At 36.8% G+C, this 15,984-nt stretch overlaps 1 protein-coding gene across 2 annotated transcripts in view; it reads right to left on the bottom strand.

The window, feature by feature from the left end:
- Positions 1–15,984, bottom strand: part of ZFAT (zinc finger and AT-hook domain containing) — a 75,404-nt gene that overhangs the window by 3,086 nt on the left and 56,334 nt on the right. For both annotated transcript variants that reach the window (XM_072328411.1, XM_072328412.1), the window contains 3 exons: positions 13,140–13,258; positions 12,277–12,403; positions 10,107–10,237 (listed from right to left, as the gene is read on the bottom strand). In XM_072328411.1, the coding sequence (XP_072184512.1) occupies positions 10,107–10,237; positions 12,277–12,403; positions 13,140–13,258 (377 nt within the window). The remainder of the gene's footprint in view (positions 1–10,106; positions 10,238–12,276; positions 12,404–13,139; positions 13,259–15,984) is intronic.

Genomic DNA, 15,984 nt, shown 5'->3' with positions numbered 1-15,984 from the left:
TTTTTCTTCCATGTTTTAAGTATCTGATAGATCAGGAAGGTTTCAGACACACAGAAACCCCCATAGGACTCTGTATCACATTGAACTTTTACTCAATTCATCGAGCTTTACAAAGCTTTTTCTCAAACAATAACAAGTATTTTCAGGTGTTAAATTATTCAGAGGACAAGAGTCAGTATGTTTGTGGTACAATGATGAAACATAAGTGGATCTTAACTGGTAAAAGATCAAGCTTAAAGAGAACCTCAGCAGTGCCATTTACCTTACCTCAACAGCACAATCACAGCTACTAATGCTCACTCTGGCTTTGCTGTACAGCATTCAGATTATAGGGATAAAGCTAGGGGGTAAGGGTAAAGCCCAGTCCATCTTCTGCATCTTTTACCAAGCATACCTGAACATTTTACATGGCATTTATTTTAAACAGCTCCAGCTGTCATTGAGGTACATATAACAAAGTTGTTTGGTGTAGAATGCTTTGTCCCGACAGAATAAAACTTGCAACCACCTTCAAAAAAACAAATTTATGGCATCACAAAAAATGGATATTCCAAAAACTACCCTTACTTTTTGAGCTCCTGTTCAAAGTGCAACAAACTAAACCACTAAAAGAAACATAACACTTTTCTTCTCCTAGTACTCCTATATGCCTTTTTCAACACAAACAACTACTCCAACTGCTGCTTCAACACTAGGAATTTTGTGTTTTCAGACAGCGCTCCCTTTTTGTGACTGTTTCATTCTCTTTCCTGAGGCTACCTGCTCCAGTGGTGGCTCCTGCTTGGAATGGAAGGCTCCACACAACATCTACTAAAGAAGATCAGAACAGGAGGACTGAAGTCTAATCGCCAGTGGAGTTGGATAGGAAGCTGCAGTTAAAAATGTCAGGCAATTAAAACCTCACATCTTGTTCTTAAGTCAGCTCACAGATAGAGTCCTTGATGCTACAGATCTTCAAGCACATACAGACCGAGGTGTCTTAAAGTTGACTTTTTAATTATGTAATGCACAGTAACTTCTCCGGTATTAGTGCATGATACATAATCCTCCAACAACACGCCTCAGGCCAGAAAAATTACTCTGCTTTGCTAAGAGCTGCAAGAATGCACAACACAGTCTGAAAAAGATCTTGTATGGTCTCACTTTAGTCACTTAAATCAGAATCCATAAATAATTTTAAAACTAGTTCTGAGAGTGTACATAAATAATGAACAAAGGAAGACAAACAAAGCACAGTTGACATGAAAATGAGATGAAACCAGAATCTCATTCAATTAAATAACAATTTAGTACTTGTTCACTTTTATATGCTTTTGAAATTAAAATGGCCAACAAAGAAAGTTCATTTAACTCCCCTGTCTGCCTTTATCAATGTGGATTTATGCCCTTGCCAAACAAGGTAAAGAAGACTAATGTGCTTATTTCTGGCTTTTCTAGCTTCCAGTATCTTTTTTGGACAGTTATCTGTAATCCTTTTAGTTTGACAAATCACCACTTCATTTCTGATATTTACATTCCAAATCAGTTCAATGTTTACATGCTTCTGCTTGGTTCCTGTTAGATTGTTCCACGGGGAATAATCTCAAAACGTTAATTTACATCCCTCAAACTGATGAAACAGTGGGACAGCTGCCATGAGAATGAATGAAGTTACTACACTCAGTTCCTTTTGGTGGCAAATGAGATCTTTTGAAGAGTAGCATCCATGACCTCTTTTCTGTTCAAGAGCCAGCTGAAAAGCATCTGGCTGCGTACACTTTGCTAGAGAATGCCAGCAAGAATCTGAAGCCACACACAGCTGGTATACTAAACCAATTTAGTACCTGCATAAATATTCTTGACTGGCTTAAAGTGTTTCCTCACAGAAGTTGATGGGTCCTCAGCCCCCACATCTTTACAAGAAGACCAAGATTTCTAAATTATCTCAAGATCTAAATGCAAATAGCAGAGCACTATCTAAACAACAAAAAATGGATACATTTAGAGGAACTTCTTCCTATAAAACAAAACAAGTAATTTATATTTTGAGATATATTAACTGAAGCTATTAATATGCCAAAATATACTTCTTCAATTCCATAAAAAAGGAGAAAAAAAGGAAATACATAAACTGCCAACGCTGCTTTCTTATTCTATAGTTCATAGAAATATTGAGTATCTACATTATTCTTTGCACTCAGCAGGAATTCCAGATTCACATGTTTAAAACGACCTTGTTGGGTTTGATTCACAATCCTCTGCAGAATCTGTGCCTTGATTTTACCACGAAGAAGAAAAGTTAAACAGATCTCTAAGGTCCCTTCCAACACGCACGATACTGTGACACTGTGTGATAGATACGCAGGAATTCAGAATCTTACACTAGGTTACAGATGACTGTATTTATATTTTAAGAAACCACAGTAAGTAAATGTACAAGTTATCAACTGAAGAGCTGAAAACAGTGATTAGAAGCATTCTAGATCATAGAGAGCACCTGGATATGTGATGCCCCAGCTTACATCACTGCCTGCTGGACTGCCTCTGCCATTTTGTTTGGGGCCACTGGAATAATCTGAACTCTCTCTGTTCTAGTTTACACACAGACATATTGTGTGAAAAACACATAAATGCAGAGAAAAACGGTGTAATTTCATCACATGAATCTCAATAGAGAGCTACAAAACAATCTGTCGAACAATCATTTCAGAATAACAGGAAAATTCAATATGCAAGGCTCAAGTTGCATAAAATTAAAAATGCAAAGTGGCAAATAAATCTTCATACTGGTGAGGTACATTTTTAAGAAGCTTTATCGGTTGGCTGGTCAAATAAATCCTGACTGTGATTGGCCACATCTCTTGTCTGGCAGAATATTTTATCACCAGATTTTCTTCTGAAGAAGTAAGGCAACATCGCCCCGATTTCAAGAGATCTGAAAGAGGGCACTGATGCTGATATAAAATGTTATCTATATGTTATGCAGATGACAAGAAATTCACAGAAACTAAGAAAATGGGGGCCCAAAGTGCCCCAAATAAAACTTTCATTTGCTGGCATCCCTGAGTTAAAGAATAAACTGCTCCACGTGCTAAAGGAAGATCAGTCTTGATAATCAGCACATAATTAACCCTGTGAATTCACAAATTTTCAGGATGAACAGTGTACCCAGGATCATGTAGGTACAACTCAGTGCCAGATTAAAATATGAGTGTTCCTGAGGTGCAACATTCAGTAACGGTTAACATGACAGCCGCAGTAATATTATTAGATGCTTACTTTTGAAGATGTGTTATGCCATAAAATTTTGTTCTGTGATCATCTGCAAGCTGATATGTAATCCTTGCTATGCATTACTTCTGCTGTCACATTGAAAAAAGCGGTTGTTGCCATGGTAGGATTTTACCAGAGCCTGAAGAGATCACAGAATGAAATGATGAAAGGAACTAAAATGAAGTGTGAAATGCACGAAAAACCAGTGTTTTCCTAAGCTTGACAAAGATCTGTCTGGTTAGCAAACAATTCATATACTTGCTCTTGAGATCAAGGTATTTAGAAGTCCAGGCTGAAAACGTGTCACTGTGCTTTTCAGGAACAGAGCTGAATTCCAAGCTGCAGAGGTACTAAGATCACTCTTGTCTGTTGTTTTTGAATGGGAGAAAAAGAGAAAGTGAGCCAACAGCTGCTCTTCATTGTTAGGATTAGTATAGTGCTTTGGACCAGGATCTGAACTCTATCGGTATTCTAAGTGCAAAAAGTATTTCACATCCAAAGGTCTTGTAATTTCAACATAAAACAGTAAGCAGACAAAGGGATATGGGCGAGCACAATATAAACGTGACAGTGGTACCCTCAGATTGGACATTAGGAAAAACTTATCTGAAAGAGTGATCAGGCACTGGAATAGGCTGCCCAGGGAGGTGGTGGAGTCACCAACCCTGAAGGTGCTCAAGAAATGTGTAGATGTGGCACTGAGGAGTGCCACTTACTGGGAAATATTGGTGACAGGTGGACAGTTGCACTGGAAGATCTTAGAGGTCTTTTCCAACCCCGGTGATTCTGTGATTCTACCTTCATGTAATAGGCACCATTGTCAACACACCAACAGTCTAATCACAGATAACTAACTGGTGGTGTCTTACTTTTGAAGACAGTGAAATACAAATTGCTCTTCATTAGAAATCCATGTAACTAAGGACAGCCATAGAATTGTAGAGGTTGGAAGTGACCTCTGCAAGTCATCCAGCCCAACCACCCTGCAGGTTCCCTGCAGTATGTTGCAAAGGAAAGCATCCAGGTTTAGAACCTCTCTAGAGAAGGAGACTCTACAACCTCTCTGCACAGCATGTTCCAGCGCTCTGTAAAAACTCTCCAAGTAAAGAAGTTCTTTGTCATGTCCATATTGTTATGGAGAACTAGGAATTAAGGGAAAGTACAGGGATTTGAAGAGGCGAACAATACTTTGGGAATAGGTTAGTTGTATTTTGGAAGGGGGAGTGATTCGGTTTTGTTAGAGAGAACAAAGAGCGCTGCTCTGCTCTAGCAGTTTTCTGTGTACAAGGCAGGCAGGATTTGCTCTGAATAAAAAGAATTTGCTCATACAGGAAAAACAATACTGAGGACAAAATTTAAAGCTTCACATAATAATCTACTGATGAGTTTCTCATATCGGGACAATAAGTTCTGTGCTAGTAAAAATACTCAAAACATATTTCAGGTCTAAAGACAAGCAAATTAACAACACATTTGTTCACTAGTATCTACATAAAAAGAGGAGATAATGGTAACATAGTAGACACAGATAACACGCAACCAGACTTAACTGAGTAGTGATCTGTAAGTTTGACTGAAACTAGAAATCCAAAAATCTACTGCTCTGCTCATTAAATCGAGGCAAAAAATATAAGATTAAATTTGGATACAGAATTCTACACAGTTTTTACCTTTGGTTTCAAAGAGATTTTATAAAAATAATACACCCTGCATTTACACAAAATAAATGTATTGAAACATTGAATGTGTCTGGTTACCACTACTCCTAATGACCACTGGAAATAGAAGAGCAACAACTATAACAGGTATGTACTGTGAAACCAACAAAATGTACCTTGAATTTCATCACCATAGAGAATCATTTACAGACACAACACTATGACAGAGTGCTTTTCTGCTAAAAAAAATGATGTAACAGGAGCGTGCATTTGTGAGGGAAGCGTTTCTTCACAAGAAGCATGGTATTTATATCAAACAAATGCTTAACACAGAACAATCTTCTCCAGAATTAGCTGGCATCCTTGTTTGATGTATCAGCTAACTGAAATATGTCGTCATACTTCAAGGCAGTTTGTACTTGAAAGGTTTTGAAAACACATCTGCAGACACTGCTAATCAAGTGTGGCTGTGATACTGGCATGATTACTCATCCTCTAATCCTGCCTCTATATTCAACGTGTGAGCTAAAAATACAATCCACCTATGTAAATTATGGACTGAACAGACTCTGCTAGCAAAATAAACAAAAACACAGACATATTAGTTTCCACCCTATAGTATGAGGGTGAGATGACAACTCTGTTATGAGTCACAGAGAGTTAAATCCACAGAAAGGAAAATGACTTGTTTTTCCATACCAGACACTCCTCGCTATGTTCTGTTTCTGCAGAAACGCCCAATTTCTTGTCCATCTTTACCATTCACTATGGACATTTCTTATTTCGTTAAAGCATTTTCTTTCTCTTTCCTAACAATTCTTCAAATGTACCACTTTTTCTTCAAGTAGTGCAGGACATCTCAAACGATATGCCATAAATATCATCACTATCTGTAGTGATCCAGACTTGATCACCGGTAACTGAAATAGATTCAATCTGACAAGGCTGTTCTTTTCGTGTCATGCTGTGATCAAAGCCTCACTGTGGATTTTTGCCAGTTTCAGAATATAATGGCAGAACCTCACATTGGCTTCTGCTTTTCTCTCAGGCATCTGGTATACATTACCTTCCGCATCAGCTGCATGTTCTCATAGCACAACAACATGACAGAATTTCTCACAAATTAGAACACCAAAAAGGTTTAATCTTGATAATAATTTAATAGACTGGCACTCAGGCAAGAATGAGCTGAAGCCATTTCAGGTTCTACACAGAACCTTTGAAAGGACTCACATCCATAGCACTATTAGAGCTAACATCAACTTCCATTTCCCAATCACAACCCAAGCTAGATAGGACTTATTTACATTTTTTTTAGTTTAAAGTCATATTATGAATAATGATTCAGCCTGGGATTCATTGTTGTTATGCTGTGAAATGATTTTCTCTTATAAAATCATTCCTATGAACAACAAATACAAAGTTTCCATAGTCAAAATTGATTTTTTTTTTCTCCTCAGCACTCAATACGTGAGGTGGGAGCTCTGAATAGAAAATCTGATCTTGAATACAGCTGCATTATAATTCATACTCATGGTTTATTATGTAAGCAATACGAAGACATAAAACTCAGAGAAATAATGTAATAGAACACTGTAAACTCTGTAACCTTTCTGCTTGTGAATTAATACAAAATAATTTAAAAAGAAGATACCAGACAGAGCTAGGTATATATGTGACATGTAGCAATGTACTGAGGACTTAGACAAAGCTTGTTTCTTCAGGCAAAAGTCTTGCATTAACATGAAACAGAGTAGACATTTGAACACACAGTTTGGGGAAGTACTAAGGGATGAAGATGACTGCTTTATCAGTGGGTACTATCTGGATTCACACAATTTCAGGGATGAAGTGTCAATGGCACAGTTATAAGTGAAAATAAAGAGGAATACAGATGCTGCAGAAAGTTCCAGGGAGGAAAAGGAAGAAAAACATACATAAAGACATATAAAGCAGTATTGTAGTGTAACGTTCACAGAAGAAAAAAGACACAAAAACGTTTAAAATGTCCTACTAATTTAGCTTTTAGAAGAAATTTCCAGGTACAAACATAGAAATATGAAAACAATTTGCCAGGCTAGCTAAAAATGAGAGACGACGGTGAGAACTGATGAAAAAACTGGGTTATGTATGCTCTTGATAAAAAAAAGAAACATAACAGCATAAAAATCAGAACAATAAATGTTGTTAAGGAAAAAAAAAACACAAAACCGAGCTGCTAAGCAAGGACTTGGAGAGGCCACTGAAGAACAAGAATGGAAATTCAGTGACAGATGATGCTGATATATTGCTGACACCCTGAATGAATTTTTTGTCTCACAATTCACAAGAGAAGCTGAAGGTCACAGAATAGAGTGCTGAATAAATTTTCCAGTGGAGAAGTGAAATGCAAACATGTCTTATGATCACCGCAAGGTTAACAATTAGGAACTCAGCATAATTAAAACCTGACAAAGTAGCAGGTACAAATGAGTGATATCCCGTAGAAAGCAATGCAGTATTAAAAAAAGAAAAGCTGTCACTTCCAAATAGGAGAGGATTACAATCATTTAAATAACATTTAAAGACTTTTCCCCACATGCTAAAATGGGTGTGGCTGTAATTTTGAAGCCACTCTCGGCTGGGAAGATAAGAACTGAAAACGATAAATAGAGCAGTGTTGTAGGCCAAACAGATTTGAGAAAGCATCAGAAGTATAACATTAAAACAGGAAAAAAAAAAAAAGTCATTAAAAAACCAAACAGCTCTACAGATCTCCTTTGATCCTTGATCTACTTCCACAGAGCCCACCCAAACTAGGAAGCCAATCCAATCTAAGATAATAGAAAAATTCAATGTAAGCAGAGGTAGAACAAGATCACTCATCTTGAGAAGTACTACAATTCTACATTTTGTTTCTCTGCAACTTCAAAATCAGGGAAAAAAGGCATTTGATCAACAGCACTCTTACAGCAGGAACAGACAAGAAATGCAGTGAAGGTTCTGTGCACTGAGAATTCAGTATTTGATGTAGGAGTGGAGCTTACACCACTTCGATATTAGGCCAGTGGAAGTTGTTGATATATATAAAGCAAGGGAAAAGCAGTGATCAGTTCTTAACAGCTTGTAAACTCAAATGCTAGAACTATGGATTAAAAAGTGACAGACAGAATTAATTTGCAATACGAACATTTACAAAATGCTATCAGCAAATTCAGATGCTCTAACAAGACGATAGAATTTAAGGTGAATGAGAAATTGATCAGATTCAATACTTGGAAGAGTCACCGAATGTTATAAATTATGAATTTTCATAGAATCATTGAATCTTTCAGTTGGAAGGGACTGTTAAAGGTCACCTAGTACAACTCCTCTGCATTGAACAGGGACACCTACAGCTAGATCAGGTTGTTCAGAGCCCCATTCAGCCAGACCTCGAATGTCTCCAGGGACGGGGCATTATCCACATCACTGGGCAATCTGTTCCAGTTCTTCACCACCCTTATTGTAAAAAACTTCTTCCCTATGTAGAGTCTAAATCTTCCGTCTTTTACTTTAAAACCATTTCTCCTTGTCTAGTCACAACAGATTCTGCTAAAGATTCTGGCCTCTTCTTTCCTATAGCCCTCATCTAGATACTGAATGGCCACTCACAAGTCTCCTTGGAGCCTTCTCTTCTTCAGACTGAACAGCCCAGCTCTCTCAGCCTGTCCTCATAGGAGAGATATTCCATTCCATAGATCATTTTTGTGGCCTTCCTCTGGACATGCTCCAACAGGTCCATGTCTCTTCTGTACTGGGGACTCCACATCTGGACACAGTACTCCAGGTGAGGCCTCACCTGTGCAGAGTAGAGAGGCAGGATCACCTCCCTTGTCCTGCTACCTGCCTTCCTTTAATGCAGCACAGGATATGGTTGTCTTTCTGCCTTCTGTCTCATGTCCAGAACACCATCCACCAGTACCCTCAATTCCTCTTCAAAAGGGCTGTACTCAATCCTTACATCCCCCAGCTGGCCATGACCCAGCTGCAAGACCTTGCACTAGACTTTTATGAACCTCATGAACTCTCACTTTTTTCTTCCGTTTTCCCTAATAACAGAGGTCATACTGACTTCTGTCTCACAGAAAAAACTGCTATTAAGGAGCATCAGTAATACTCTTCTCTGAGATGTTACATGCCTGCAAATGAATTGTGTTGCATCCCTCATTAAGAAAGGCAGTATGAACTCAGACTGGGCACAAGTCTTCTTTGTTCTCATGACACATAACTTTAAGACCCTGAATATCTCTCTAACTTTAGCTACAGGACAGCACTGGAAAGGACAAATTATGGTCACTCATCCATGGTTATGGTCAAACAGTATAATGGTTGCAGAGCATTGCACAGTTGTATACAAACCTTTCATGTTCTTCTTCATGTTTCTGAAATAATGGAACCAAGGAACTCCTGACTCTTTTAGATGATAGTGGGACCACATGCTCACTCATGATGGAGGTATATTATTTTAAGAAGTCTGAAAAGGCTGTATTTTCTCACTCTCACATTTCTATATATATTTACCCATTCATATTTTATGTATTTATACTGATGGCTATGTATTTAATATAAATACACGTGTGTATTTATGTATAAATGTGTGTGTGTGCATATAAACTGGGGCTGAAATGGAACTAGGCTGTTTAGTCTGTGGAAAAGGAGGCTGAGCGGAGACCTTATTGCTCTCTTCCAATATCCGAAAGGTGCTTACAGTGAGAGCAGGGCTGGTCTCTCCTCAGTGGTGACAGGTGACAGGACAAGGGAGAATGGCCACAAGTTGTGCCAGGAGAAGTTTAGGTTGGATATCAGGAAAAACTTCTTTACAGAAAGGGTAGTTAAACACTGGAATAGGCTCAACAGGGAGGTGGTTGAGTAACCACCCTTGGATGTGTTTAAAAACCGTTTGGATGTGGTGATCAGGAACATGACTTAGCAGAGGGTTGTCAGGGTAGTATGGTTAGGTTGTGGTTGGACTCTATGAACTTAAAGGTCTTCTCCAACCTGGGCAATTCTATGACTCTACACATATATATACACAGCACAGGGACAAAATTACTTTAGGACATATTCTGTATGTGTCTTACAAAGTCATTCACAATTTGGGCCTCACAGAACAACACTGATTTCACAAGAAATATACCAAAATAAAACATAGCTGTTCAGAAGAAGAGCTCTTACCTGCTTTAGTACTGTTACAGTTCCAGGTGCCATGGTAACTACAGAAGCAACTGCAGTGGCATCATGGGTTTCTGATCCCAATTCTATGATTTGCTGCAGAATGTTTACAGCTGTTGGATCAAGTCTTTCACCTGATCAGAAAGACAGTAAGTATAAGATCATTACAGTAATTCAGGCCTAAAGGTATGTGATTCTAACTGACAGAGACACTCTTTCCCCTCAAGCTTTAACCTTGATACATAGTGCTGTCTGTAAATTCAAACAGCTCACTAACATGACACTTTAATAACAGATCTATGGGATGAAAGTATTCACAAAAACAAATTTGCCTGATGTGTATCAGCAAGTGAAACCACACTGCTCATTTTTATGACTATTTTAAAGAGATCAAAAAAAATACATTGACTAAAACAATAGATACAACTAACAGCAGTAACTGTAAATTAGACAGCTGCGAGCCTATACAAATCCAAATCTGTATTTGCCATACATTCATATTAAACAGAATCTGAAATACCTATGACATAGACAGCTATTTGGTATATTAGATACTCGTGTTTATCATCTGTCTGAATGTCTGCAACACCTCTCAACCTAAAACACATTATCACTAATGTTCTGAAGGGAAAAAGGTAATTTCTTGAGGGAAACAATGTCTACTGTATTATATGCATGGGATAAGAAAATAAGTTTGTCACATTTCTAAATTATCTTTATCCATGCAATTCTACCAAAGGAAAGGCAAGTATACAAAAATAAATGCATAAATAAATAAATAAATAAATATCCACTTCTCTTGAAATGTGAAAAGGAAAGACTCAGCTGCTGAAGAATGTTTTGTGACATGCAGGAATAGGAATCCCTGTCCTGTGGTCTGCATGTCCATACGACTAGTAGTAGCATGACAGATATCAGTAAGGGAGAAAAACTCTCAAGGTCATGATAAAGCTGCTTTAATTTGCTGAAATCACTGCTGGAGTTAGGAAAGAGGCCCAAAGGAACCAGTCAGTGGAATACAGCTCATGTCTTAACACCCAACCTTTACAAACTGATACTGTGGTGGGAATATAGCTCAAATCATTTAATTTCAAAGTAAGTAGTTACATTTTGTGATCCAAATGAAATTTCTCAGTTTTATCTGAGAACTGAAAAATGTTTTCTTCCTTTAATTTTTTTCCTATATAACTGCCTTCAGTTACATAACTGGTATAAACTGCTAGGTTTTATACCTAGAAGGAATATGTCAGAAAAGTTAGATGATTAAAGCAAATTGTTCTACTTTGAAAATTACTGCTTCATGCTTAAAATCAAAACTGTTATATACAGCATATTCCACGATCATGCTTACTTTAATTTAAATATATTATAGCTTAAGAAATTTTCTCGAGATATTTTTACTCATTCTAAATTCCCACTTATTAAAGTAAAATAATAGACATAAAGTGCTGGTTACATGTGACATGCATGGAGATGCACAAAACAATGGGAGCTTGTGAAACTTATATGTATTATGAACCATACAGTTCACAGCAATGGTAAAATGCTTTCTTCCAGCACCCACTACATTTATTTACACACACACATTCAGAATATGTAAGCACTGATTCTGTTTTAACACTCTCTTAGACCTGAGAGTTTCTTCTTACAGTTGTTATTGTTCCTGATTTATCAATCTAATCTAAGTCCTCTTCTTCTTATCCAGTGTGATTCTGAATAGTTCATTCTGCTTTGTGTACCATCAGAATTAAGTCTGGTTGTACTGTTTCAGGAATATGGTAAATGAAGTATTCCACTGTGTCAGTTCTGCAGGATGGCTGATTTAAGCGGGAAGAAAAATGATAGCTAAGAACTGCCATTTGATACACACCATCTGCTTTGCCAAGGCAGCTGAAATCACAGTATATTGAATAATACAGGCATGCAATTCCACACATCTAATAATAAAATGCAAAGTAGAGCGTGGTAAGTATTAGTGACTTAAGGATACAGACATTCATTATGAATGGTCACTACTCTCCAAGACAAAATATAAACTCTAAAGAAGTTCTGGACAACAAATTTCAGCATTTTTAATTGTTTCACAGGGATAGTATATTGCCCAGTATACTGAAAAGAATCAGATCTTTATTAACACATATTTGGTGTTCCAACTCCCAGAAAAGTAACTTACCATTTTCAGAAGTGTATCTAAGGTTCTGTAATGCAGCTACAGCAGCCTGAGTACCTTGATCATCTTCTCCATCCTCTGTGATATGGAGATACTGAGTAGATGCTTCTTCAGAAACTTCAGCAGTTAACTTGAAAACAAAACCCAGCCAATGCATGGATAATCTCCCTCTTATTTAAGCAAATTAGAGAACAATCCAAGTTATGTGTTTAAAATAATGTGTTTTGGACAATACACAAGAATTAAAGAAATTCTCTTTCCCACAACTATGATTTTCAAAAGAGGCTGTTAACAGCATCTGACTTGGCTTCCTAGATCTAAGTTACATTTTTCAAGCTTTGATCCTAATCATTGATGCTGTGACTCCTATATACTTTGGACACAAGACGAGATAGTGGAAGACTTACTCTTTATAACAGTATCACGTTTAGCTGATTAACATATAAATTCAGTCTTCTGTATTTTAACATTGTCTGGACCAAATCATAAGCTCCTTTCATTAACTCAATATAACCTCACAGCTTTGGGCACCTTCAAGTTAACATCAGTGAATATTTTGTATGCTTTTTTTTTATATATATATATTTTAGCTTCACATACTTTTGCTAAAACTTTCATTTTTTCTGCAGCAGAGGTCTAGAGCACTCTTTATAACCATTTAGTGTGTTATTAATCCAGTTACTAGTCATGAAAGCAGTCAGTATTAACAGTCACAGCAGTGTGTGCATTGAAAATGGTGATGAGATCATGTGACCACCTGTTCTTATATAAAGATGAGAACACACCTTTGAATACTTGTTACCCCTAACTTTCTCTCCATAACTTTCTAAAATCCTAGCGCCAAATCCATGGAAACTTTGTTTTACCTCCCACTTTGCTTCCCTGTCGTGTACCACGAGCTTCATTCCATGCTTGTTCTTAAGATGTCTATTGAATTCCCATTTTGTACCATATACAAAGCTGCAAACAGGACACTTAATACCACCTGCAAGGAGACAAAAATAACTTCTTTCAGTTATTTTTCTATTAAGTATTTTTCAAGGAAGTAAACACCCGCTTTGTTTCACCTTATCTCTGCTAAGATTTAAAACTTAATTTAAAAATCTTTACTTTCGTTAACACAAACAGTATGAAAAAATGGAAAAAAAACCTCACAAAGTAGATGAACTCTTACAATGCTTGAATGACAATTCTGGATGACAGTAACAGGAGGAGTCTGGAACAACTCATGTACCTGGAAAGGTATAGCAATCTTGCTTCCCCACCTTCACGCTTCCCTATGATGGATGAAAAGTTGAAGGAATGATGTTTCCATCTCCCTTTGCTTCTACATCTCTCTCCTTTGAGAATCCCTCTCACAGGTACAAAGAACAGGAACATACAGCTACCTGTATTAGCTTGAGATTACTCTTAATTTCTGTAATTAAGTCCAAGTAAAAAATAGTGGTTTCAAGCCTGTTGAGCTCAATGTCAAAAGAGAGAGACGGAATGTAACAGAGGAACCTGAGCTCACAGTCGTGATTCTGATTGAAACACAAGCTTAACAGCACTAAGAGACCATTTGTAGTTTCCAAGTTACATTTCTTTGAAGTTCAAAGGTATCTAAGACTCACATTCTGCTGTAGGCCCAGCACAAACTAAGACCAGTATGTGCATTAACTAATTCTAAATAAATAGAATATATTCAATATAGAAATACTCTTTTATTTCACAGTAAATACTCTTTTATTTCAAATCATAGAGTTCTTTAGAGACTTTAATGCTTGCTCCAATGCACACCGTTGTAGCTTCCAATATAAATTGGATGTATATTAAAATAAATCTACAGGAATGGGCTCTGCCAAGTTTTAGGTTTAAATATTGGCTTCCTGTTGTACTATTAAGACACTGATTGTCTTTGAAGACACTTGTTCTAACTATCTTTGAAACAAACAACGTATTATTAAAGCAGACCAGGAGGAGTTAATATTTTTAGAGTTTCAGTGTTGATGTTAACATACACAGAAGTGTAAAAGAGGTTTCCCATCTTACTACAAAATAATACACGGCATGAATTTGGCACAGTGTTTACTGAATAAACATTTTTTTACAGGTAAAAAAATACTGAATATGATGAAATCATAAGCAGCCAATTTCAGACTAAAAAGCTTTTACTTCTTTTTCTTATTAAATTCATTTGGTTAAATGTCAGATCCGTGTTGCTTGCAATTACGCAAATAAGTGCTGTTTTTTGTTGGGTTTTTGTTTGTTTGTTTGTTTTTTTCCCTATTGACTAAATCAGAGCAGAAATAATCTACATGTGATAATTTGTTCCATTAGGTGACCAGAACTCACTCTAACAAATCAAATTGCTTTAGGAGCTAAGCCACCAGATGGCAAATGATGCCTCTTACTCATGGTGTTCAAATGCTTCACACAGTCTCTCATAAACTGACAATAAGCCAAGCTCTCACTGCACAAAGCCTTTTAAGCATAAGGTGATTAGAAAAAGCATTCCATTTTATAGTCATGGAAATCTACCAAAGGGTATTCTACCAGGTGAAAATAAACTCTGTTTTGGTAAACAGAATGCAGCTACACTCAGTCACTACAGCTGACATTATTTGTCTATGCTTTCCCACTCTGTGTAGTGTAAATCCTCACCAAAATTCACTATTATAGCAGATGCTTAATACTCTATCTTAGTACTGAAATGGTTTCTCTGTTAGTGGGCTTAAGACTCTGCAGGTTACAAAAGCAAAATACCGTAGCTCTGATGAGGACAAAGAAATTATCAGTTTGAGAAAAGGAAATTAATATTTAATTCCACAGTAATCTGTATTATTAGAAAGATATATCATTGTGTAAGGGAAGCCCTTCCTACATTAGTTACAGAAACCACTGTAACAATACACCAGATTAATTAAAGCACAACTTTTGTTTCTGAGACTTTAAATAAAGAATAACTATGAAAGCACAGAATTGATGATAGTTAAGTCTAGGTCAGTGAATTGATATAAAAGCTTCAGAAAATTAAATTTTGCACAATTCTTTTAAAAATTGGCAGCAGAAAGTCAGTAAATGACACAGCTTTTCTGCTTTTAACATCAAATTGATCTCTGCAAAAAAACAATGCACTTAAGTATTATACAGGTCTAATATTTTTCCCGATTATGGCACTGACATGCTCTCCAAACAGTTCACTTACCTGCTTAACACTTCTGTAAGACAACTGTTATTGTCTGCTAAAGTGATGACAGTGGCGTAATAGGCCATAAGGCCATAAACGGATCATCATGAATGTACTGCACAAGTTACTACATGAACACAAGTAGAAAAGCCATACTCCAGAGAGTGCCGGAATACATAAGCAAAACAATGCAGGGTAGGAAAAAAAAACAGTAAAGAAAAAGTATGCAATGTATAGAAAAAAATGTAACATATTCAGCACTAGAGAACAAATTAAACTTAAAAAAAAAAAAGAAAATGAAACTATTAAATGAGTTGGCAGGGTCTTCTAATATAAGCTCAGAAGAGAAACCCTCCTGGCTGTTCCCAGCAATACATAATCCTGATGCCGCTTCTACTCTCTAAGCACTTCTAGGAATCCAGAGTGGAATCCAGCAGTTTACATGCATGTAAGTATTTACCATTAAGATGATAAATTTTCTCTTACATGAACATGTGAATAATTTTCCAAAATAGCTTTCAGATCTATGGGTGCGCTAAATT

Source organism: Excalfactoria chinensis, chromosome 2 (assembly GCF_039878825.1).
Source record: "Excalfactoria chinensis isolate bCotChi1 chromosome 2, bCotChi1.hap2, whole genome shotgun sequence".
In the NCBI taxonomy this organism is placed as follows: Eukaryota; Metazoa; Chordata; class Aves; order Galliformes; family Phasianidae; genus Excalfactoria; species Excalfactoria chinensis.
Note: the sequence above shows the minus strand (reverse complement) of the source record. Positions and strands in the feature narration are given on the sequence as shown.